The sequence below is a fragment of the Notolepis coatsorum genome (assembly GCF_963971535.1).
Source record: "Notolepis coatsorum genome assembly, chromosome: 8".
NCBI lineage: Eukaryota > Metazoa > Chordata > Actinopteri > Aulopiformes > Paralepididae > Notolepis > Notolepis coatsorum.
The window spans coordinates 54,151,591-54,178,483 of NC_140172.1; the positions used below are offsets into that span (position 1 = coordinate 54,151,591).

Consider the following 26,893-nt stretch of genomic DNA (forward strand, 5'->3'; position numbering starts at 1 on the left):
CCTCTCACCTCTAGATATCCGAATGAAAATGGGCTGAATGAGTCTCTCCTCTCTTTACAGCCATGCCCAGTTTATGTTATTCCTATGCAGATGTCCATGCATTACAAATATTATTTATTATTTTCTAATAAGTAATATTTATGTATACTATAATCAAGTTTGTTCAACTGTAACATATCTTTGTTATGTCTCCTTGATAACCACACTTTAAGGATCCTTGCTAAACATGTGTGCAAATATCAGCTGATAGTGTATCGATATCTGAATCTTTTTATCTATATCGGTCAGGCTCTATTATTTAATAATCTTAATAATCCTCATACATGCGTTATTTATTCTAATAGGGATAAAAACTGCAATCCACATGAAGAGACACAACAGATGTTTCAACCAGTTTCACAGTCACCCACAAAGGTAGGAGGAATCCACTGCATATTATTACTATTTCCTTGTTTGAAAACTTGCTTTGCATTAGTGTCTCATGCTGTGCTTATAGTCAGGTTCACTATATACTTTCGTCAGATTTTCTTGGGGATTTGCAATACTATACATTTTTGGAAAGGGAATTGTATAAGGAATCAGAAAATCCATGTTTACATTTGCCCAGATGTCTATAAGGCGGCCATATTGGAATTTCCAAAATGGGCACCGTAAAATGTAGGTTTTGTAATATCTCGGCTTCTAAATGAGCTAGAACATTGATTTGAACTTCTAAACCTACATTTTCAGGATCACGGAATCCAATGGTGGTAGTTGCAAAGCTTCTACATTTTACATTAACCCTTCGATGCATGAGTGGGTCGAAAATTACTGGGAGAATTGCAAAATGCATGATTTCTTTTTAAGTATACAAAAACAAATAGATTTTATTATCTTTCATCAAATAGTCTATAATAAATCATTATCATATATACATGTAAAATATCTATAAATTCAGCAAAAGGCCAATACAAAAGGCCAATACAATTATAATCTGATGTGAGCCCCGCCCTCAAAGGTGCAAGGCCACACCCTATAGCAATGGCCTTGTTCTTCAGACTTCTCTTCAGATATTCTCCTAATATTTGTTGTGGACAAAACATAGCCTCCCTACCATGTAGACATACTTCACTGTGACAAGCCAAAACCCCAGCATGCTAAGAGGTCAGAACAGTTTGCCATCAGCAAGGGGATCTCAGAGTCCTATCAGCTGACACACCTAGGATGGGTTGTTGCATCTGCATTATCCAGAATGAAAGCAGGAGAAACGTCCAGCAAGATTCCAGGCTCGGCAGGATACAACTCACTGTTGTCTGAAAGCCTTCCCTTGACACAGGTTGGAGCCCTGCCACTATTGCCAGAGGTGGCCCACGAGTGGTCAACTCTGTTGACTGTGATCATGCAGGCGAATCAGCTGAGGAAGTTGGCAGTTGGGGAAGATCACCCCACAGTCATTACCTTTGACATGGCCCTCTATGAGAAGGTGGTGCAGCTCCTAGATGCCAGACCTGACCTGAAACAGATGGTTGTTCCCAGACTGGGTGAGCTGCATGTCGTCATGGCTGCCCTCAGAGCTCTTGGTGCCTCCATGGAGAATTCGGGTATAGATGATGCCTGGATGGAAGCAGATGTGTATGGTCCTGCCACAACAAGGCAAATCCTGAAATGCACACACTACAAGCGAGCTCTCCATGCCCACATCTACTCATATGTAGCACTCTATGAAATGGCTCTAGAGGAATTCTTCAAGGACAACCCACAACTGAAACGTGTGTGCCTGAAGACAACAGAGGGAGTAGAAGCTGCCTGCTCGGTAGGTATAGACATCAAGGCTGAATCTGTGAAGCAAGTCAACAGCACCCTCATGGAAGCCTTGACCACTGCTGAATTCATCACAGCATTCCAAGAATGGGAGGAACAAAAATCCAGGCATGCAATGTTCAAGGCCATGATGAGCTACCTACATCGGGTGGAAACAATCCTGTTCTTCGTAGCAGCAACTCGGAATGCTGACCTTGAACTCCATCTGCAGGCTGGAGAAGCACTGAGCAAGCTGTTCTTTGCAATGGATCGCATCAAGTACAAAAGACTCTGGCCAAGATACATTGCAGACATGCATGACTTGAGGCTCAATCACCCTCAGACCTGGGAGGAACTACGGGCAGGTAATATATCAGTTACCAAGAGTGTCATTCCCTTTGTGTCTGTTGGGGCAGACCACGCATGCGAACATCTGAACAAGCTGATGAAGATTCGCTCTGGTATTATTGGCATCTCTAACAATGCCAATGCCAGGCAGAGATTTTTCTTGGTCACACCAGAACTTTCACATCTGTCGAAAAAAGAGTTCAAGAGTCAATTTGACATGGAAGCTGACAGAACCACGCAGCACCATGAGCTTGGGCCAAGTGCAGTCAAGAGGGCACATGGTACAATCGACAAGATCAAGGCAGCCATACTCAGTCATGGAAACCCCTTTACTACTGAAGGTGACAGGCTGCACAATGTAATCACGCACGCCTACATCCCAGGTGAGTATGTACCACATATCTTGAATGCTGATGTCACTGGCCAGAAGTTGTATGAAGTTGTGTGTCAGAGCGGATCAATGGAGATGTCAGCCTCTGTAAAAAAAAAAAGCCCTGTAAAAAAAGAGAACAATAAGATGTTCCTGTCTGGGAACAAGAAGATTACAGTGAAACTCAGAGACAATACTGTGGATTTGAAGGAGACCAAGGACCTGTTTGCAAGGCTGATGGTACTTGCCAGGTCAAACCGAGACATCAACCAGAAAGAGGCCATAGGAAACTATGAATTCACTCTGACACCAAGGGCATTGTTTGCTCCTGATGGAACAATCCTGCCATGCTATGACAAGTCCAAGTTAATCCATCTCCTTGAGAAATTGACAAGAGAAGATATGCCCCATGAAGATCCTCAGCTTCCTCAAGCTCGAAGTACTACCCACCAGGATGCAATGGATACAGGATTCACAGACCCCACATCTACTGATCAGCCAATTCGAAAGATAGCACTGGTGCATGGCATGGTGCTTGTGCAGAGGCTGAGCACAAAACTAGCCACTGTAGTGACAGTCAAGGATCTGAGTGGCTGCTTCAATGACAGACTGATGTCACTAACACGAGATTATGATGAAATAATCCTTGTATTTGACACATACAGGACAGATTCTCTGAATAGCGCAACCAGAGATAAACGAAGACAAGGAAAAGCTATCCAATACCAAGTCAGAGATGACACCAACATCAAACACATCCCACTGAGCAGGTTCCTCTTTCATGACCAAACAAAGGCCGATCTGACTGACTATCTTGCAGCCAAAATGCTAGAATACAACAGGGGATCCTCCAAGCTGATCATCACGTCAGCTTCTGGGCACACTAGGAGCAACAAAGACCTACTCTTTGAAGGAAATAACCATGAAGAAGCAGACACACTGCTGATCCACCAAGCTGTGCTGGCAACACACCGGAACCCAGCTGATGCACAGTTGATGTTCTTCTCACCAGATACAGACGTTCTAGTGCTAGTCACAGCAAACTATGATCTCTTGCTGAAGAACACATTGATTTCGATGGCCTCTGGTGTTGTGCAGATTGAACCACTGTGGCGCGCTCTAGGAAAAGAAAGAGCAAAGGCTTTGCCAGCTTTCCATGCATTCACTGGGGCCGACAACACAGGGAGGTTCTCCCGTATAGGCAAGGCAACCTGGCTGCAGATCTATCTCAAAGCAGATGAAGACATTATCAATGGTTTTCAGATGCTTTTGGATGAAGCAGAAGTGACAGAAGGAATGCTGTCCACACTGGCTTCCTTTGTATGTGCAGCCTACTCACCCAAGGGTATCAACATCAAGACAATCCCTGAATTGCGATGGCATCTCTTCTGTAAACACAGGGCAGAGAGTGACAAGCTCCCTCCAACACATGGAGCTCTGAAGCAGCATATCTTGAGGGTCCATGTACAAACCAGGGTATGGGCACAGGCAGCCATTGCTCTGCAAGATCCGCAGCTGGACCCCCTGCACAATGGGTACTTCAAAGATTCAGATGGCATGAAGCCAACAACCACAGAGGTCCTCCCAGCCCCGAAGGCCATCATTGAGATGGTCCAATGCAGATGTAAAACGAACTGTTCTTCTGGAAGATGTTCCTGCAGAGCTAAAGACGTACATGTGCAGTAGCCAGTGCCAGAATGATGATGATTCCTATGCCGTGATGGATGAAAGTGATGATGATGGTGATGATGGTGTATAGATGTGTATACATTCACATAATCTATCACATAATAGTCTAATGAAGAAGGTTACTTCGTTTCTGTGGTCATGATACTGAAGTTGATGTCAGTTGCCAATCAGTTAATGTCAATTATCTGTTAAGTCCTCAATAAAAGTTATGTTAACATGCACTTTGGTGAGTTCTACCTCGTTTTTGTTGGCACCATTGGATTCATTGACCCTGAAAATGTGGGTTTAGCCGTTCAAATCAATGTTCTAGCTCATTTAGAAGCCGAAATATTACAAAACCTACATTTTCGGCGGCCATTTTGAAAATTCACCCGGGCAAATGGAAACATGGATTTTCTGAATCCTTATACAATATCCTTTCCAAAAATGTATAGTATTGCAAATCCCCAAGAAAATCTGACGAAAGTATATAGTGAACCTGACTACAGTAATTTTCGACCCACTCATGCATCGAAGGGTTAATGTAAAATGTAGAAGCTTTGTAACTACCACCATTGGATTCCTTGATCCTGAAAATGTAGGTTTAGAAGTTCAAATCAATATTCTAGCTCATTTAGAAGCCGAGATATTACAAAACCTACATTTTACGGTGGCCATTTTGGAAATTCCAATATGGCCGCCTTATAGACATCTGGGCAAATGTAAACATGGATTTGATGATTCCTTATACAATTCCCTTTCCAAAAATGTATAGTTTTGCTAATCCCCAAAAAAGTCCAACGAAAGTTTAAATCACTTTATAATGAACCTGGCTTGCAAGTGTATATATTCCTAGTAACTGTGAGCTCATGTATCGGTATGATTTAAATTGTACATGCATTTTTTTCTTCTTTTGCTGTAGCAAAGACAGAATCCATTCAACAGTGAACTCCTCGCAACTCCCACTTTGGACACCTCAGATGAGGAGAACGGCCAGTCAGTCAATGAACCAGAGGAACAAACCAAGACACCTGGCGAGGGTAAGTTTCCCGGCGGTATAAGACATTATCTGGACATAAGATCAGAGACACTGCAACAGTCTTAGGCCACATGAGAAAAGGTTTACGGATTTAAGGCTATTGTATTTACCTGGGCAGTAAGTGTTTATTTGCTTTGAGAACTACTACTGTATATAACATTAGAATAAATGCAAATAAATAATAATACAATGAAAAGGAACAAGATTTTATTTAGTTTTTCAAAAGGTTATTGATATCTTGTGAGAGGGCTAGAATAACAGTTTTAGTTCCACCACCAGCACATCTGATTAAGCTATAATGGGTATTGATTAGCTTTAGGTTTGTAGATTTATCATTAACAATCATAAGATTTTGCATTTCATTATTACAGTGAGTGGCTTATTTAATCATGATTTCTTTTTTTTTACTACTTTTTCTCCTTTTTCTGTGATTTTTCTCCCATCCCAATTTCCTCTCGTGCCAATTCTCCCTCCCCTGTCCTGATCGTTGCTCGCATGTGCCCCCCACTGGCCGGTCGTAGGGAGGGTAGAAGCGCATCACATGTCCCCTCCGATACATGTGGAGGCAGCCAGCCACTTATTTTTCACCTGCCAGCGCGGACTCTCATTGGCCAGGTGTAACGTGTGGGAGGCTCACACTGCCCCCGCCATCTCCTGTCTTTGCTGTGCAGGCGTCCCCCAACCGACCTGTAGGAGTCGCTGTTTACATCGACCAGATTACCACCCATCGACTTCCCTCCCGCTGACTCTGCCAATTGAGTCAGTATGATGGCCGGCCCAAGCCGGAGGCAACACTGACAGCCGGATTCGAGACCGGTGTCTCTTGCGTTGGTGACGAGCGCAATGTCCGCTGCGCCACCCAGCCGCTTAATCATGATTTCTTGTAACAAATGATGTGTTGTGTTTTTAATGGAGTGGACAACCTGACGGACAAACAGTCAAAGCATTTTCTTTGCAAACCAATGTAAGTTGGTTAAACTAATCTGATTGAAATCCATGGGCTGCTGCAGGTGTTGGGAGAACGCTGGCATGAACAGCTGTTGCATGGCAGTTACCAGCATGTAGTTTGTCATTTCTAAGGAATGCATGCATCTGACCATTTGTAACATGTCTTTCACTACTTTGTTACACCTTGTACTATAGGTGATGACATATAGCTTAGGTAGGTTATAGTGTAAAAGAAGTAATATGTATAAAGTCATATTTATGTTCCATTTTACCACACTGCAAATTGCAACTACAATTCTGTTCCAATTCATTCCTTATTTGGCAGTTTTCAAAGAACATTGTGGAGTGTGTGAATAATGGTATTCGAGACCGGTGTCTCTTGCGTTGGTGACGAGCGCAATGTCCGCTGCACCACCCAGCCGCCTTACATATATATTATTTTTATTGTAATTGTATTTATTTGAAATAGGGACAGTACATATTAATTACACATTTAGCCAGAGGCTAATTTCCATCTAACTTTGCAGGTTGATGTTAACAGATTAGACAAATTACAAATGTACATAAACTTCATAACCACTAGAACAGACAACAGTACAAGTTACTAAACTACACAAACTTCACAACCATAAAAAACAGACAATAGATGAAACAGACAATGACAACACAATGTGTGCGATGTGGCGAGACAAACCGGGAAAATAGGAAGACCATAAGTTTAAAGTGCTTTAGGTACCTTTATCAACAATTCTTAGAAAGTGTTCTATTTTCGTACGTAAGCACAGAATTTAGAATGTGTGTACAAACAGAAATATTGGGATTTATCAACCGTGCGTACACGGGTCCTACGCACACTCCGTGTTGATAAATACCTCTTTGTTCTACCGTCAATGCTCGTGCATGATTATCCATATATGGTGATGAAACACCCCCCATGGGATGTGAAATAATGGACTGACCCGAGCGAACTATGAGAAACTCCACGAGCGAGATTGTTCACGGACGCGCTGTCGACCAAGAAGACACAACCCGTGTTATGGGATAAATAAAAGGCTGGCGGACTTGTACACGGTGATGTCAGATATCAACGACTCCCTAAGACCATTGCTGCAATTCTGCCTGGACAGCTCAAAATACTAATAAAGACCGTTAACCACTGTTTGGCGTTGGTGTGTCATTATAACCATGCTGGAATATGAATGCCTTTATTCGTTTAGTTCGATTGGCTACCGGGTATAATATGATTTGTAGAGGCATCTATTTTGTTGTCGGTATATGGTAGCCTATATGAATTATAATTAGGGATGCTCGATATTGGCTTTTTTACCGATACCGATATACCGATATTGTCCAACTCTTAATTTCCGATACCGATATCAACCGATATCACATTTTAATGCCGATATCGGCCGATAATATCGGACATAATTTCTATAGAAATGTAAAAAAATAAATAAAAAATTTAAAACCGATATTTTCCGATATCACATTTTAATGCCGATATCGGCCGATAATATCGGTAGGCCGATAATATGGGACATCCCTAATTATAATAGCAGCCATAGCCTACATTATGCAACAGTAACTTGCGCATATATAATAACACATGGCACAGCCCTGCGAAGCCTGCATACAGTAAACTAACTTGATCATTAATCTAGCTGTTGTATCTGTACGCTTATGAAAACATTAAATAATATGTATAGGCTATAGGCCATCGCTTTGCATTAGCCTATAGCCTATATTCTCAAATGGCATTTAATGGCTATCCGACTCCTCGCTATCCTCGCGGACGGACCAGTATACGTTATATCATATTCATATTCATATCATAGTTTACTCTATCAGCCTACCCAGCATGTAATACGTTCTTTGTTAGAACTCAACTCGTTATTATTTTGTGCATAGATTGCAGAAATACGGGAACATTTTGATTTATATTAAAAGGCTTTGACATTGTAAAACTAAATACGTGGAATTCTGTAAGCAGAATACAAGTCATATCACCCACACGATATATGCTACCTGTATCCAGAGCATGTATGCTTTTCATTCATTTAAGACACATTTATTGCAAGGGTTTTGTATACACAGAAACTCAACAAATAACCTCTGTTCTCGTTGCAATGCGTTTTTAATTCTTTCTTATACAGTAGGAAGGGGGAAGAACACTATACCGTGTTCATATGACTTGTAGTTGTATTCTGCTTACAGCTTTGAAATTCCACTTGTTTCGTTTAACAATGGCAAAGCCTTTTAAATATAATCAAAACGTTCCCGTATTTCTGCAATCTATGCGCAAAATAATAACGAGTTGAGTTACGCGGAGCGCAGTCGGTACACCTCGTATATTCCGATAACGCTATATATAAACCATGCTGCATTCATTCAGAAGGAAATACCTATTATTCCAAATGCTATTTATAGGGTTTTGACCATAATTACACTACTGTTGCTATTTTACAATTAACTATAATGAATTACGGGGGTCATACAGAACACGTCAGTCAAACTAATTAACGAAAGCTTATTTCCGCGTTGAAACTAATGCATGAAACTGATGAGAGCATATGCCGTCAGTCTGCAGTATAATATTCTACCGCAGGGCGCCAGGTAGCAATGCCCTGAGCTGTGCGTAAATATACGCACAAAGTCAAGCACAAGTTCAAATTGATAAGTCCCACACTTTGCTTAGAAATGATCGTACGCACGGGTTACGCACATATCTGTGCGTACGCAACGTTGATAAATGAGGGCCCTAGGTGTTAAAGTGACTGGTGCTCAGTGCTGTAATAGATTAGCACGTTGCCCTTTTGCACAACATGTCAGTATTGCACAAGCTATTGCACTGGATAAGCATACATAGATGTATTTAGTATACACAGTATTTTGTAACACAAGCTAATCAAATCCTTGTAACCAGAACTCCAGTACTTTTACTTCCGTGCCAGTATTTCAGAGTACAGCACGTGCTCTCAATATATTCACTCTGAAACGGACCAATGAGCTGGGACCAGTCAGGATTTTATCCCAGAGTAGTCAAAGTGAAGGGATATCCAAATACATGAGGCTGTCAGACTAGCCAGGGGATTACATAGAAATACATTCCAAAGGTTTAATCTGTAGTGCATGACTAACTAGGGTCTGCTGGAAATATCTAGCTGGAGCTGTTTTGAAGAAGGAAATATTTATTTATTTAACCTTTATCTAACCAGAAAGTCCCTTGAGATAAAAATATTTTTGTGGGGCGGCTGGATGGCGCAGCGGACATTCAGATTCAGATTCAGACAACTTTATTGATCCCGCGTGGGGCAATTCATATTTGCAGCTTCACCAACAAGCAACAAAGACAAACAAACAACAAAACATCTCAACGACAGCACGGCAAATAAAAAGAGAAACACTCCATGTGATACACAATCCAGCAGTAAAAGTGCGTCACTAACGCAAGAGACACCGGGTTCGACTCCGAGACCTGGCCAAGATAGCGCACCATTACAAAGTTACAACATATAAAATAGAGCATGTTAAAAACAGATACATAATACAAAATCCAGTTTATGAACAGCAATTGCACTCTTCAGTTACACCATTTTTAAACTCTACCAGGGAGACAAACTCATTAAGCTGTAGCATGTTCTGAAGGTTATTACATGACCAGGGCACAGAATAGGAAAACACTGCTCTACCAAGTTCTGAGCAGATCCTGGGCACCTGGTAGAGCAGCCAGCATCACAGTGGAGCTGTGGTGAGTGACAGAAGATCACACAGATATACAGGTAGTTGACCCAGTATGGCTTTGTAAATACAAAATAATATTTTACCAATGCTACTAAAATTATATAATAATAATGAAACGACAGAAGCAAATGGAGGCAGTTTATGTCAACATAATGTACAGTTGGTCACCTAATATCCATATTGCATATTGAATTAAGTATTTATCTGTGTTAGTACAGTGAGCCATAAAATGTCTTAAGTACTTTACACACAATGGTCCTCATTCTCGAACATGTTTGTAAATATCTTGGTACATTTATTTACAAAAATCCTCCGTAAACGGTCTCCGTAAGTGGCCAAAACCTTCGCAGCTGGGTTCCCATGAATGAAATACGTCACTCATTCTTTAACTGCAAAGCACGTTCTCATGATTTGATTTGATTTGATTTTTATTTAGTACATACAATTTATACAATAGTATAAAAACAAGGGGTACAAGGATAACATGTGAAAGTCTGTCGACTTGTTTCCAACATGGTCCCAAGAAAAATACAATAAATCACAAAGAAAGAGTTAAGATAAAATAGATACAACAAGTAGATAAAATAGACAACACAATTTTCTAAGAGCCTCATTACAGCATGTCATGTTCCTGTTCTTCAAGAGTGGTGGCCAAGCACCCTCTGCAACCTATTGTTGCAGATGTCGCTTCACACCCCTCTTGAAGACAGCAATAGTGGGGGCGTTTTGGATGGCCCTGGGCAGAGAGTTCCACAGCCGGCAGGCTGTAGACAGAAAGCCATTCTGTGAATAGGAACCCTTTCTAGGCTCATAAACTGAGAGCTGTCCAGACCGTAACTGTCGTCCGTGGACCTGGCCACGCAGGACAATACGAGAGCATAAATATCTGGGGGCAGATCCATTTAACATTTTATACATATGTCCCAGTTTCAGAAAGGAGACCCTCTGCTCCACAGGGAGCCATCCCACCTCATTGAAGTGACATGGCTCAATATGGGTTCGAGGTGGCAGATTTAGGACCAATCGTATGGTCTTATTTTGGCTGGTTTGTAGCCTGTGTTTACATTCCACTGTAACACCACTATACCAGTACGTACTTGCATAGTCATATTGGCTGATGATCATGCAGTTGGCAAGCAGTTTCATAGTTTCCAGTGATAAGAACCTCTTTTTTCTGTGCAAAAATTTCACCCTTGTGTTAACTTTTTTGATCACCTTCAGGGCCATTGTTTTCCCTGAGAGTGTTTGGTCGAGGTCTGCACCTAGGTATTTAACACAGTCTCTAGACTCGACACTGAAGCCATTACAGCTTATCTCAAGTCGGGAACATTCCTTTAATTTATGTTTTGAGCTGAATAGAATTGACTCAGTTTTTCCAAGGTGAATAGATAATCTGTTGTCAACTAACCATTTGTGAAGGCTTTCCAGCTCCCTACTGAGACCGGCTTGTATTTCTGCCGTGTCGTCTCCAGACACCAGAAGTGCTGAGTCGTCAGCATACAGTAGGAGTCTGCAGGATACTGCAGACACCATGTCATTAACATATAGTGAAAATAGCACTGGAGCAAGGATGCTGCCTTGCGGCACCCCACATGTTATTTCATTATATGAAGATGCGACACCATTTATGTTCACAACCTGGGTCCTCCCAGTCAAGTACGACCTGAACCATCTCACCGACCCATCGTCCATCCCACAGGCTTTGAGCTTCTCAAGCAGGATCTGATGGTCAACAGATGGTCATACACCTGAATTTGCATACACGCCCCGCCAGCTCCTTATAAGGCGAAGGAGGCGTGTGCAAAACGGTGAGGGCCGTGCAAAAGTAGTAACATACAATAGTAACAATAGTACCATACAATGCACAGGTGATGAAACCCAGACATCTCATTTAGTAATGTCAATACTGAACACGCTTGTCAAGAGCCAATCGTCGTTCAGTATTGACATTACTAAATGAGATGTCATGCTAATATGTCATGTTCTACAGTAGGACTTACTACTGTAATACCTAATAAAACAAGTCATTCGAATAATGGAATTGGCCGGGCACCCAAGTGGCGACCCATGTAACGCGCTGCGTCGCGAAGCGGCCGACCCGGGTTCGATTCCCGGACCCGGCATCCTTTGCCGAATGTCTTCCCCCCGCTCTGTCTCCCGTTCTTCATCTCTCTCTCTCTCTCTACCGGACTGCCCGGTAGTACAAACAAATTAAAATCTACCAAAAACATAATAAAAAAAATAAAAGCTTGTGCACTGAGGCTGCCTCACTAGGCCGTTTCTCCGTGCATTTATTTAGTTCTAGCAATAGGAATAAATCAAACCAACAATAAATGAAGAAACATCTATATATGGTATATACCTTTTTGATTTGGAAATAATATAGGTTTCAGGTGAGCAACCCGAACGATATGCGCATATGCATATAACACGTCATATCTCACTATCTAGAAAACGAGACTGGATTATTTTGAAATGGGGCGATGTTTAGAGTGGAATAGCGCACAAACAAAAGTATGTAGAAACAAACTGGTTTGTCAATGTTGGACTATAAACGGTGTCTGTCAAATGAGCCATACTATTGTCTCCATAGCTATAATACAGAACACACGATGGGTCCGCAAACATTGTGGAAATTGTCAATAACGCTGACGCCATTGAGTAAAGATGGGAAAACAGCGTGGCGCTCAATGAGTTAACAGACACCGGATCAGGTTATAATGTGTAGGCAGAAACTGGTGATAAAAAGACTACTTGTGGCTGTGCTCTTCATCTGCCTATGCTCATCTATGTGGGATTGTTCTTGTTATTTCAGAGACTCTACCATCATCCGATAGCCACATTTGTCACGCTACTGACCTAAAACGAGACTCTCCTGAGAATAGCCCAGTCACGCGGGATACATCCGTGCAAACACCTGTAACAAGAAGGAGAACAGCCACTCGTACATCCCAGGACTCTCCGCCTGAGGTCGACGGCCCGGCAGATAGAGAGGCTAACTCCGCTCCACGGGGGATCCTCAAGCGCATGTCCAGCTCTAGCTCCGCCGACTCCCTCTCTTGCTGGTCGCCTCCTCAGGGTCCAGTGAGCATGGACGTTCCTGCTGGGAGCAGCCCAGACAGGAGACAGGTGAGGTTCTCCTCTGCGGTTGGCAGGAACACCGGGGAGGAGCTGGGAGAGCACAGTTTGCTGGACGTGGATTGTGTCACTCCCCCTGTGGAGGAGGAAACCACCGCTGACTCGCAAAACCAAGATGCTGGCCTGCTCCTGGTGCCTGGTGGTAAGAATACCGTAGTCCAATCAGTCTAGCAAACAAACAATCAACCAACCAACCAATGAAACACATTAACTAACAAGCAAGAAACTAATAATTTTAATATCTAAGCCAATTTTGATGAATCAAACATAATTGTATTTACTGATTTCATTTTGTAAACTCTTTGCTCAAACTAGGTAGTAAAATTACCCCAAAATTATCCTTCAACTAATTGTTCTTTTTCATTATTAAGCTGCTTGTCTGTGCATGTCTCACAAATGGAGTATGTGGGTTACATACCGGTATGTATGCATGATTGCTGATGGAAATGGGTCAACTCAAATTGTCTCTGCTTTGGCATTATGGGTACTTCGACATTTCTTTGAAATATTGATGATTAAGATTGTATTACTGATAGACTGGTTCTGGACAAAAAGAAAGGACCTGCTATTTTGTCTTGTCATTTTTATCCTCCTAATATTAATTATGATGCAACTAGAAAATACTATATACGAAAAATAAGAATAAAGTGGCCCTTTTCATTTTGTCAAAAGTCAGTTTGATGAGTTCTGTTTATCTCAATGTTACATGTGGATTCTCTCATAAATGTATCATTGTGAAATTAGGTGTGATGAAAAGTTCTAGCAAGAAAAGAGGTGCTGGTACAGAGACCCAGTGATCTGCTTTGCTTTCATTTTGTGCAATTTACTGTAAACGTTAATTCCTTCCAAATCTAAGAAAAAAACTAGTTACACATCAAAGCCAAACAGGGAAGGAAATAAGGAAAAATGCAGATAGGAAGCATCCCATGGGTGTATACAATTAATTTCACAATGGTATATTAAGAAAAATATCCTACATGGGTTTCCATTCATTGATGCTAGTGATATGATAAACATGAATGTTTATTAAGTGGTGTTTACTTCCTTTGCAGATCAATCTGAGAATCACAGCACTGAGCTCCTCAGCCCTCAAGTGGCCAACCCCCTTTTGGCCAAGCAAGGGTCAGGTAAGCCTGTTGACTTGGACACAGGGACTGAAGAGGATGGTCACTTTCAGGCTAAGGCCAGAGGTTGGTTCATTTGGGGCCTGGGATTCAGTGACAAGCCAAAGCTGCCCAGGCAACCCAGTGACAAGTCAATGCTTCCCAAGAAACCCAGTGACAAGCTTGAGATTGCTGTTGAGGCTGCCTCAGATTCCAAGCCATCAAGTGGTGCCCACTCAAAGTCTCCACCTCGTGCTGTTTCTCCAACGCTTCGAAAAAAGCTGCTTGGAATGTTCAGTAGAGGTGAGGCTAAAGAGAAGAGTCCTAAATTGCAGATCCCATATAAGGAAGAGGGGAAGCTCCAAAAAAACATTACCTTAATCACTTCAGATTTAGAACCACACTTTGCTCAAGAGGAATCTGTCCAACAAGGTGCTAATGACCAGGCAAGGCATGAGGACATTCCTCAGGAAGAGATGGAAGCCATGCATGGCCCTCAAAATATTCAGTCAAATGAGGAGGTTTCATCACCATTGAATCTATCAAAAGAAGAAGGTACATATAGAGCTAGTCCCATCCTTATCTGCGAAGTGGCGGATGACATGGATTCTCAGATTCTCCAACCACTGGAAAATGTCACCAATCCCTTACCTGCCTCTCTACCTTGTGACACCTCAGAGCAACAGAGGGATATCCCAGTTCCACTTCCCAGGCTGTCCAGTCCACAGGAAAGCAAGTCCACCGTGATAAATGACCTTAGGTCCTTCTGGGAGAAAGGATACCCTGAACCTAGGACCATTCTTGGAAGAGTAAAAGAGGCCACAAGGAGTCCAACACATTCAAGTTCAGTCAAATCTCCTATAAACCTCAATCAAAAAATAGCCACCTCTCACTCTGAACTGAGAGCATCCGGAAGTAGTGGGGAGAAGGTTGGAGAAGAGGTACAAACCTCTTTATTTGGTACGAAGTCTATCAATGTTGTCCCAACCACAAAGGGCATGCATGCAAGTGAGAAGGGCTTTGTCAATCAGAGTTCAGACAAATTACAAACCAGGAGTTACGGCTGTGCTAGTGATGTGGAAACACAATATCAGCAGTACCTACTCGAGACTGAAACATCAGCCTTGTCCCAACAAAGGCCTCCTAGTCCCCTGGAATCCCCGTCTAGATTACATACTCCAAGGTCAAGAGACTCATCAGATGATGAACTCAGAAGAAGTCCATCCAAGACCTGCCACCCTAAGGCCTTACCCAGAGAATCCTCCTATCCCAGTGGATCCAGGCGGGAAGGTTCTCCTTTGAAAACTTTTCCAATAGACATTGCCCAACCAACTAAGGAGCATGAAAAACAACCGGATAGGCCAACACCAGTCGCTAGACGGAGAAAAAGTCCTTCACATGAAGCAAAGCAGTGCAGTCCAACCCATTCCACTGAATCTGTTCATATTGGACAACAGCCTACAAAAAGAGACTTTGATGAACAAAAACAACCAGAGCCATTAAAGAAGTCAGGGACTTTTACCCGTGTTGCGAGATCTTTCATTCCTCAAGACTATCGGCACTACCTGGGGGAACCTGACAAGACACATCTACCTCCCTTTCACCAAGGAAAAGTTGCTGACAAGTCCAGTGCAAACCTCTCACCTCCGGCTTCACAGCTTGATGCAGGCCATGGACCACAAAGTCCTCTAAAGGTCTATGATGAGCCCCAGATCAAGAGTGCCAACGAGGAGAGGCACTCTAGGATCAGTACTTGGCTTGTGCAAAATAGTGACAGCGGCTTCAGCCATGACGATGATACATCCAGGGCTTGTTCTCTATCTCGGGCAAGTTCAGCCAGTGAGATTTGGAATCCTCTCATCACCCATGTTGCTTCTAGATTTAATTTATAAATGGAACTTTCAATCTTTCAACTTTGATTGTTGAGGCAAATCATATCAACCAGATCATGGGGATCATCATGCAAGAAGGGTTTGATGTGTTGTTGGGTTTCATAGTTAACACATTAACATTAGATTAAAAGATAGTGAATCCGAGAATTGGTATGCAAATTCCTCCAATTTGAGATATTCAAATACTGCTTATTCTATCTTTCTTCTTCTACACCTGCATTTTCTGATTTAAGCTTCTAATTGTGTTTTGTGGCCTTACACAATTAATTGTAGAGACATTGTAACCAATGTGAATGGGTTGTAAATCACACCAGTAGTATGATCATACAGTAGATGTTTTTATTAACCCAACATGTCAATAATGGCTAAATGTAGTTTTTCAAGTGGCCAAAATCAGGTAAACTCTTGATGCATTAGTTGTGTAGTTTGTAATAATGGCAGTGTTAATATTCTGTTAATGTTGTCTTAGTATACATACATACAAAATAAGCATACAAGCTAAATAAGACATTGCTGTTTCTTTTCCCCTTTACAAGTATAGAAAATGAAAACATAGATAGTTTCTAAATGGCTCGTGAATCATACAATTTCAGTGTATTTTCCAGAGCTGATTTTGTTTTGCTTGTGGCAGGTCATGATGACTCGAGCCTCGTCAGGCGATTATCTTCAAAGGCTAAGTCCTCATCCAAAAGTCTGGACAACCTTACTTCACAGCCAACAGGTAAAATAACCCTATTGTTTACGTCGGTAGCCTCAAACAGAGAAGAAATTAAAAGAGCTCTCCGTTGGCTTAAAATGAAAGCAGTTCACAAGATGAGGTGCTGGTGCTTTAAAAAAGAGCATCACCTATCATTTGCAATAATTATAGAAGATGGACTAAAAGAAGGTGTTAAGAGCGTGGTCAACACCAACCCATCCTGTACCACAGAGTAGGCTATTACATTATAATGCCATACCTGCCAACACTCAGTTTGGCCTGTAATGATCACTTATCATTTCTCCTGTTAATCTCCCGCATTTAGGGTAATTCTCACTGATAATTAACAAGCGTCTGGTATGAGCCACATCTACTGTATAAAGGGGGAATCCCTGTCACGGACTTGCACATTTGTGTGTCTGTCTGTCCTTAGAATAATTTAAGAAGCCTTCATCCTTCAGCCTTCATCCGATTGCTGAGGACCCAAGGCAGTACAGTGTCAAAGTGTGTGTGTTTTGTCTACAGTGTTTGTGGTAGGGGGTGGGATCAAACTGCTGCCTGATAGTCTGACCAACTTCACACTATTGCTGAGGAGCCAAGGAAGTGCAGTGTCGAGTGTAAATTCGATTGGATGAGTGGTTCTTGAGAACGCTCCAACTAATTAACTAATTTCTCTTTTTAGTAGAAGAAGGAGATAAAAATGACCAGAGCGGACCAGTGGATCTAAGTGTGGATGATGGTATATGTTAAACCAACTGAGTTGAGATATCACTTTGTTTGTGAAATGTATAGTAAAGTTGCATGTCATATGGTACATGTTATATAGTAAGGCTTCATTTTTTTAAATACTGTAATTTCTACTACTTAAAAAACCCATAAAATATACCAGACAATAAAAGCAAAAGATAAAAAAATTGCATGTGATAATTGATTACAAATGATTATTTACAAATCTTTTAACAAATTACATAATTTATTAATAATTTAGTATAATTACTAATATTACCATAATCACTTACAAATACTTCCCCAACACTTGATCAAACAGATTATCCAGGGCTTGTTCTCTATCTCGGGCAAGTTCAGCCAGTGAGATTTTGAATTCTCTCATCACCCATGTTGTTTCTGGATTTCTAATTATTCAACTTTGATTGTTGAGGCAAATCATGTCAACCAGATAATGGGGATCATCATGCAAGAAGGGTTTGATGTATTGTTGGGTTTCATAGTTAACACATTAAATGAAAGTATAGTGAATAGAATTGGTATGCAAATTCCTCCAATTTGAGATATTCAAATACCGCTTATTCTATCTTTCTTCTTCTGCGCCTGCATTTAAGCTTCTAATTGTGTTATAGTATTATTCAAACTACATCAAGAATATAGTTAGTGTCAAGATGCTGATAATGGTGTCTTAGTATACATACATATTTTCTACTTCTCAAAGACATAATTTACCAAGCATTAAACACCTGTGAAGTTTGATCAGAATAAGACATTCTTTTACTTCTTTTACTTACTTAAGTATAGAAAATAAAATAATTTATTGAATTGGCTTGTGATTCATACAGTGTATTTTCCAGGGCTGATTTTATTTTTTGCTTGTGGCAGGTCATGATGACTCGAGGCTCGTCAGGCGATTATCTTCAAAGGCTAAGTCCTCATCCAAAAGTCTGGACAACCTTACTTCACAGCCAACAGGTAAAATAACCCTATTGTTTACGTCGGTAGCCTCAAACGGAGAAGAAATTAAAAGAGCTCTCCGTTGGCTTAAAATGAACGCAGTTCACAAGATGAGGTGTTGGTGCTTTAAAAAAGAGCATCACCTATCATTTGCAATAATTATAGAAGATGGACTAAAAGAAGGTGTTAAGAGCGTGGTCAACACCAACCCATCCTGTACCACAGAGTAGGCTATTACATATAATGCCATACCTGCCAACACTCAGTTTGGCCTGTAATGATCACTTATCATTTCTCCTGTTAATCTCCCGCATTTAGGGTAATTCTCACTGATAATTAACAAGCGTCTGGTATGAGCCACATCTACTGTATAAAGGAGGAATCCCTGTCACGGACTTGCACATTTGTGTGTCTGTCTGTCCTTAGAATAATTTAAGAAGCCTTCATCCTTCATCCTTCATCCGATTGCTGAGGACCCAAGGCAGTACAGTGTCGAAGTGTGTGTGTTTTGTCTACAGCAGGGGTCTCAAACTCAATTTACCTGGGGGCCGCTGGAGGTAGAGTCTGGGTGAGGCTGGGCCGCATCAAATATTCCACAAAAAAGGGGTTTCAAGTATTAAAATAAAAAGTACAACTGATCCAATCTTCTCAATCTTTAGCAATAACATTTCAGAACATGAACAGTTCTTCAGAACATGAACGGTTCTTCAGAACATAGGCTTCTCAGTGGTGTCAGTGGACTCATCCACAGCTATGGGAAACGCACTGCATTTTTTTTTATTCTATCACAAAGCTGTTTAATCAAATCACCAGCCAGTATTTCAGTTATTCTGGTTGCTGTGCTATCTGAGGGGGATTTGCTTTTGTTTGCCTTCAAACATGGTCTCCATCACTTCAGTCATACATTATTTTATTATGTACTGTATGCATCAGATAATGGCTTCTTGTGTTAGCCAAAACCCATGCCACTGAGTGAGGACTTTGTTGCTTTTTCTCGTTGTGACATAGATTTAACAATAATTCTGCTTGCAGCTTGATATGATGATTTCATTCCATTCATTTTTGTGGTTCTTAGCACTGAATTTTGAGGAAAGGTTGCATCAAAATAACTGTTTTATTTCATTGTGGCGTTTCAAATTGCCACTCTTCACAAGAGCTACCGTTTCTTGGCATATTAGCCACATTGGTTTGGTGCTGGGAGGATGCACGCATATTTTTCAGTCCATTCACCTTTGAATTGCAGCGATTTTCACTGTTGACTTTTCTTTTACTGGCCATCTTTGAACATGCCACATTTTTCTACTAGCTGCCTGCTGGCGAAACTAGGCTACTAGCTACATTTATCTCACGGAGATAAAACTGGGAACGAGGTTACTAGCTACAGTACCTGCAGATTAGACTACCTGTAGATGCGCTGTCAACTCTCGCTCTGGCTCGAACCGTTGAAAGAGACGACACGCATTCCGTGAAGACCCGCCATACTCTGCCTCTGATTCACAGACTGTGGGTGGGGGGGGGGATGCTGACGGGACGCTGAATGTGATTGGACCAGAGTAGACAGACGCAGACAGTGGAGCAGTGCTTGCAGAGGAGATAGCGGAGAATTTTGAGGATGCCTCCCATATGCACTGGATGACAGGATATATTTTCCTTCCACTTTACTTGGTATCACTCCGGAATCACATTTTAACCAAGTCACTAACATAACGTTGCTGTCATGAGCCTGCACTATGGTAGCCTACAAGTGATAAAATAAATAAAACTTCCAACTCGCGTAACGACTCTGCAAAAAGTTGCGCGCGGGCCGCACTAGGGCTGTCTTAAATACTTCGAAGCTTCGCAGCTTTGTTCGATGGGCATGGGATTCGAATATGAAAAGATAATTCGATTATAAAAAAAATATATATATTATATATATATGATTTTTATTTTTATTTTTTTTGCAAAATCAACTCTGCCTCTCTTTGTTAACTACAACAAGCAATGCTGTTTGTTATTTAAGATGAAGTCGGACTCGGCACTGACAGATTTGTGTTCATTGTGCTGCTTTTATAAAGCCTCAAATGACTGCTTACAATATTTCATGAAAGCAAAGTGTTTTGTTTGTCTAAGATGTAAAAAGGTTTAAACTTTACAGCACTGACAAAGTTGAACAAAGTGCTGTACAAGTCCCACAACATAAAAAAATATATATAAAAAAAATAAAAATTAAACTTTGATGTCAAGTAGGGGGCCGCAAAATATCATCCAGCGGGCCGCAATTGGCCCGCGGGCCGCGAGTTTGAGACCCCTGGTCTACAGTGTTTGTGGTAGGGGGTGGGATCAAACTGCTGCCTGATAGTCTGACCAACTTCACACTATTGCTGAGGAGCCAAGGAAGTGCAGTGTCGAGTGTAAAGTCGATTGGATGAGTGGTTCTTGAGAACGCTCCAACTAATTAACTAATTTATCTTTTTAGTAGAAGAAGGAGATAAAAATGACCAGAGCGGACCAGTGGATCTAAGTGTGGATGATGGTATATGTTAAACCAACTGAGTTGAGATATCACTTTGTTTGTGAAATGTATAGTAAAGTTGCATGTCATATGGTACATGTTATATAGTAAGGCTTCATTTTTTTAAATACTGTAATTTCTACTACTTAAAAAACCCATAAAATATACCAGATAATAAAAGCAAAAGATAAAAAAAATTGCATGTGATAATTGATTACAAATGATTATTTACAAATCTTTTAACAAATTACATAATTTATTAATAATTTAGTATAATTACTAATATTACCATAATCACTTACAAATACTTCCCCAACACTTGATCAAACAGATTATCCAGGGCTTGTTCTCTATCTCGGGCAAGTTCAGCCAGTGAGATTTTGAATTCTCTCATCACCCATGTTGCTTCTGGATTTCTAATTATTCAACTTTGATTGTTGAGGCAAATCATGTCAACCAGATAATGGGGATCATCATGCAAGAAGGGTTTAATGTATTGTTGGGTTTCATAGTTAACACATTAAATTAAAGTATAGTGAATAGAATTGGTATGCAAATTCCTCCAATTTGAGATATTCAAATACCGCTTATTCTATCTTTCTTCTTTTGCGCCTGCATTTAAGCTTCTAATTGTGTTATAGTATTATTCAAACTACATCAAGAATATAGTTAGTGTCAAGATGCTGATAATGTTGTCTTAGTATACATACATATTTTCTACTTCTCAAAGACATAATTTACCAAGCATTAAACACATGTGAAGTTTGATCAGAATAAGACATTCTTTTACTTCTTTTACTTACTTAAGTATAGAAAATAAAATAATTTATTGAATTGGCTTGTGATTCATACAGTGTATTTTCCAGGGCTGATTTATTTTTTGCTTGTGGCAGGTCATGATGACTCGAGGCTCGTCAGGCGATTATCTTCAAAGGCTAAGTCCTCATCCAAAAGTCTGGACAACCTTACTTCACGGCCAACAGGTAAAATAACCCTATTGTTTACGTCGGTAGCCTCAAACAGAGAAGAAATTAAAAGAGCTCTCCGTTGGCTTAAAATGAACGCAGTTCACAAGATGAGGTGTTGGTGCTTTAAAAAAGAGCATCACCTATCATTTGCAATAATTATAGAAGATGGACTAAAAGAAGGTGTTAAGAGCGTGGTCAACACCAACCCATCCTGTACCACAGAGTAGGCACAGAGTAGACATATAATGCCGCTGGAGGTAGAGTCTGGGTGAGGCTGGGCCGCATCAAATATTCCACAAAAAAGGGGTTTCAAGTATTAAAATAAAAAGTACAACTGATCCAATCTTCTCAATCTTTAGCAATAACATTTCAGAACATGAACAGTTCTTCAGAACATGAACGGTTCTTCAGAACATAGGCTTCTCAGTGGTGTCAGTGGACTCATCCACAGCTATGGGAAATGCACTGTGAATTTTTTTTTATTCTATCACAAAGCTGTTTAATCAAATCACCAGCCAGTATTTCAGTTATTCTGGTTACTGTGCTATCTGAGGGGGATTTGCTTTTGTTTGCCTTCAAACATGGTCTCCATCACTTCAGTCATACATTATTTTATTATGTACTGTATGCATCAGAGAATGGCTTCTTGTGTTAGCCAAAACCCATGCCACTCAGTGAGGACTTTGTTGCTTTTTCTCGTTGTGACATAGATTTAACAATAATTCTGCTTGCAGCTTGATATGATGATTTCATTCCATTCATTTTTGTGGTTCTTAGCACTGAATTTTGAGGAAAGGTTGCATCAAAATAACTGTTTTATTTCGTTGTGGCGTTTCAAATTGCCACTCTTCACAAGAGCTACCGTTTCTTGGCATATTAGCCACATTGGTTTGGTGCTGGGAGGATGCACGCATATTTTTCAGTCCATTCACCTTTGAATTGCAGCGATTTTCACTGTCGACTTTTCTTTTACTGGCCATCTTTGAACATGCCACATTTTTCTACTAGCTGCCTGCTGGCGAAACTAGGCTACTAGCTACATTTATCTCACGGAGATAAAACTGGGAACGAGGTTACTAGCTACAGTACCTGCAGATTAGACTACCTGTAGATGCGCTGTCAACTCTCGCTCTGGCTCGAACCGTTGAAAGAGACGACACGCATTCCGTGAAGACCCGCCATACTCTGCCTCTGATTCACAGACTGTGGGTGGGGGGGGGGATGCTGACGGGACGCTGAATGTGATTGGACCAGAGTAGACAGACGCAGACAGTGGAGCAGTGCTTGCAGAGGAGATAGTGGAGAATTTTGAGGATGCCTCCCATATGCACTGGATGACAGGATATATTTTCCTTCCACTTTACTTGGTATCACTCCGGAATCACATTTCAACCAAGTCACTAACATAACGTTGCTGTCATGAGCCTGCACTATGGTAGCCTACAAGTGATAAAATAAATAAAACTTCCAACTCGCGTAACGACTCGGCAAAAAGTTGCGCGCGGGCCGCACTAGGGCTGTCTTAAATACTTCGAAGCTTCGCAGCTTTGTTCGATGGGCATGGGATTCGAATATGAAAAGATAATTCGATTATAAAAAAAAAAAATATATATATGATTTTTATTTTTTTTGCAAAATCAACTCTGCCTCTCTTTGTTAACTACATAGTAAGGGAAACATATGAAAATCTGCAAACTAAATCCTTACCAATCAATTTCTTCACTAATGTGTTTGTAAAGGTGTGTAGTAAGATGTATTAAAAAGTTGAAGTTCAAATCCTGTATGTTTTTTCGTAATAACTGCTCAAAGTTGAGGTACCGAATACCGATTTTCGAAAAATCTAAAAATTTCTGTTTGGCCTTGGGTAACTTGTGAGGGGTCAAACTAGGTTTTTTTTTTATGATTCTGAGTTTATTGCAATCATGTATTTTTCACTAAAATCATTCCTTGGTTGAAAAAAGGCCACGCCCACTCTTATATTTAAATTCGAAAGTAGCTTTATTTGTAGTTACAAGTGCTGATCACTTCAGGAGTCAATCTTTGAGTCTTCTCCAGACTCACCACCATCATGACCACAATTATTGCATGAAATTCCTTTACAGACTCCACATGCTGAGATGCACTTAACGCCATTCCTCTTGCAGCTGCACCGCCGGTTGCTGCAATCTTTGTTACAGTTGCAGCTTGTGAACTGCAGTAGCTCCTCAGGAGCCATGGGGTCTAGTGTTGGGACTGGCTCATAGCCATGTACACCTAATGTCCATCCATAGTCACTGGGGTTCAGAGACATACTCTGCAGAAGGATCCAGTCCTGGGTTTGGAGATAGGCACGGCGAGAATGCTGTGCAGCTGCACCCTCTGTTGGAGGTAGAGTTTCTGGTTTGTTCAGCCCTGCCGTTGCCTTCCGTGAGAACATGTTGTGTCGAATTTCACCCAAAGCAATACCTGGTGCATGATGGTAAATGTACTGGAAGATGGTAGTACCAGCCTGTATCACTGCATCCTTAGTAGCTTGTGTGTCAAGGAAGATGTCCATGTGTTCATCAATGTCCCCTGCACAGAACCTGCAAAGAAAATGCACTTTGAGATTTGTTTCAAATATAAAGTGAAATAGAAAAAATAATATTTATTATTCATTATTATTATTACCTTATAAGGTTGTTTTTCCATAGCCAGCTATTGCAGACACTGTATCACAACTAGTGAAGGTGTGACAAAAGAGCAGGTAGCATCTCTTTCTTTCAGAGAGAGCTTCGCGGATCCTTCTAACATCATAAGAGCCCTTTGATGTTGTGAAGAAGAGTGGATGGTTGGTGCTTGGAATATGGTGTACTAGCATCACCAGCACATCTGCCCGCACCTGAAAATAGAACAAGATATGCAAAGCGTGTTGCACTATACAAAACCAGATACAACTATTCAAGTTTGAATACTCGAGAGTGAATACTTTTGTTTCCAAAGTAATTGCAGTTTATAAAAAATAAAATAGGCTACCTACACAAATTCTACTAACCTCAACAGTCATATGTAGCAGTGGCCAATGCCTCTCTCACAATCGAAGTGTCAGCATCATTGTCACACTGCTCCACTGTGATGTTATGTTTTCTGAATGTTGAAGAGAGGAGGTGGATTATCTCACTCTTGTTATTGGTGTTGTCCAGAAACGTTGCTCTTGTCCAGTCTATCATATCCGGTTGAATCTGGAGATCACAGCATGAATTCTTAGTCATGATCTTTTGGTGATCGGTTGTAGCCATCAAAGACCACAATGATCTTCTGAGAGCGGCGGCCAAGACACTGTACATAGCTCAAGTAACTGTTGGCAATCTCCTGCCAAGTCTGACCTTGTCAGAGAAGCCATCCGCCATCAACTACAAGAGTGGAGCAGGATTGGTTAGTGAGGTCAAGCGGATCAGTTAACTCCTTCAGGCTAGTCTTGGAAAAGCCTGCCTTGTTCGCATTGTTCATTTTCTGATCTTTATTGCTGAAGAGGGACAATGGAAAGGGAGTCAGCTCATACTCCTCAACTGTCATATCCCGTTGGGCAAAAATGATCAGTCAGTTGAACAACTTGAGTGAGTCAAGGTGTATTTTCTTCTCGTTGATCTTGGGAATATTTCTGAGTGATGACAGGGCTTGTACCTTTGACTTAACTTCCATGGTTGATGTCACTGACTGTCCATCCAGCTTGATCTGCATCTCTCTCCCTATTTCTGCTGCTCTCTCAGCATTGACTGGGTGATATCCTGTGCTCCTGAATCCTGTTGAGAAAGACACAAGCAACTCCTTGTCTCGATCGGGGTCGAATGGGTTGTTCTCCTCAAACCATTGGAGGGCAAGTTCAATTGCTTCAGCATCTCTCTTCATCTGTGTTTTGCCAAGGTCTCTGTGGAGCGGAGCATGTTTCTTGACACTTTCGTCCATGTGCTGGTTGACATTGGAGAAGTGACTGAGGGTGCACCCAGCACTTGTGACCAGAATCACTGTGTCTCATCCTCCCTCTGCTCAGTCCACCTTCTGACTTGGCTGCCTTCATCAATGTCTGCTCCATACAGATGTCACACCAGGTGCCAGACCAATCATGGCTGGAGTAACGGACGACGTGGTTTCCAAGGGCAGTGAAACTTTCAAATGTCTCCTTGTAAGCAGGTAAAGTTTCGAGTTGCTTCAGTTGACAGTACAGCCGTGCACCCTTGGCATATTGCTGATGCCCTGCAGCCGCAAAGATGTCCAGCATCCTGCTAACAATGCAGCACAGGTGGCTCTTGTGATCTGCAAGCCGCTCAGTTCTGATGAAGACGTTGATCACATCTACCATGTAGTGGTACTGCACCCAGAGAGCAGGCGTTCTTCATCCTTCAGCAAGGTTCCTTCAAACTGCTGTTCAAACAGTGCCACTACTGGATCTGTGTGTCTGGCTCCCTTCTTCCCATCAGCTACCTTCTCCATGAAAGTCCTAATTTCACCAGGTGAAGGCATGTTTCATGATGTGCTGATAGATGGCTGCATCGATGAGGAGGTGAGCACGGATTGCCTTGTCAAAACATCCTCCATCCAAGATGTGGTTGGCTGTCGTACACCCTGGATAGATCAGCTGGATCAGCTCCAGTAGTCCAGAATCCTCCATGATGTTTCCAATGGATCCAAGGTAGGACTTCAGCAGGTGAAATCCACCCAACCTCTGAATGATAGGTAGATTTGTCTGTTTTATGATGTCCACAGCCTTCAGTCAGATCGGAAGATCGAATGTCACTATAGTGACTCTGTCTGCAGAGAGCCGCGTGCACTCTTTGAGAGTGGTGAAGATGGTGTTGAGGTCATTAGGGTGACCTTCAATGATTGGGAGGAAGTTGTGTGCGCTGCTTGACATCATCTGCATGGATATTCTTCATCCAGCCATTCCAGTTGGAGTCTGGGAACTCAGGATCCTGGGCTTTGATCACCCACCCTGCTGCCCAGAGTGTATCGCCCGGAGTAGTGACATGAAATATTCTAAGTAAAAAATGTAGATAATACTTACATATC

The 26,893-nt window shown here is 41.4% G+C and overlaps 1 protein-coding gene across 13 annotated transcripts in view; it reads left to right on the plus strand.

Moving 5' to 3' along the window:
- sytl2a (synaptotagmin-like 2a) overlaps positions 1 to 26,893 on the plus strand; it is a 128,381-nt gene that overhangs the window by 60,814 nt on the left and 40,674 nt on the right. For 5 of the 13 annotated variants that reach the window (XM_084320275.1, XM_084320270.1, XM_084320279.1 and 2 more), the window contains exons 5-13: positions 345 to 414; positions 5,088 to 5,205; positions 12,709 to 13,173; positions 14,084 to 15,973; positions 16,658 to 16,747; positions 17,406 to 17,462; positions 18,335 to 18,424; positions 20,865 to 20,921; positions 21,794 to 21,883. In XM_084320275.1, coding sequence (XP_084176401.1) covers positions 345 to 414; positions 5,088 to 5,205; positions 12,709 to 13,173; positions 14,084 to 15,973; positions 16,658 to 16,747; positions 17,406 to 17,462; positions 18,335 to 18,424; positions 20,865 to 20,921; positions 21,794 to 21,883 — 2,927 coding nt within the window. The other 8 variants (XM_084320276.1, XM_084320277.1, XM_084320273.1 and 5 more) reach the window with 8 other exon arrangements.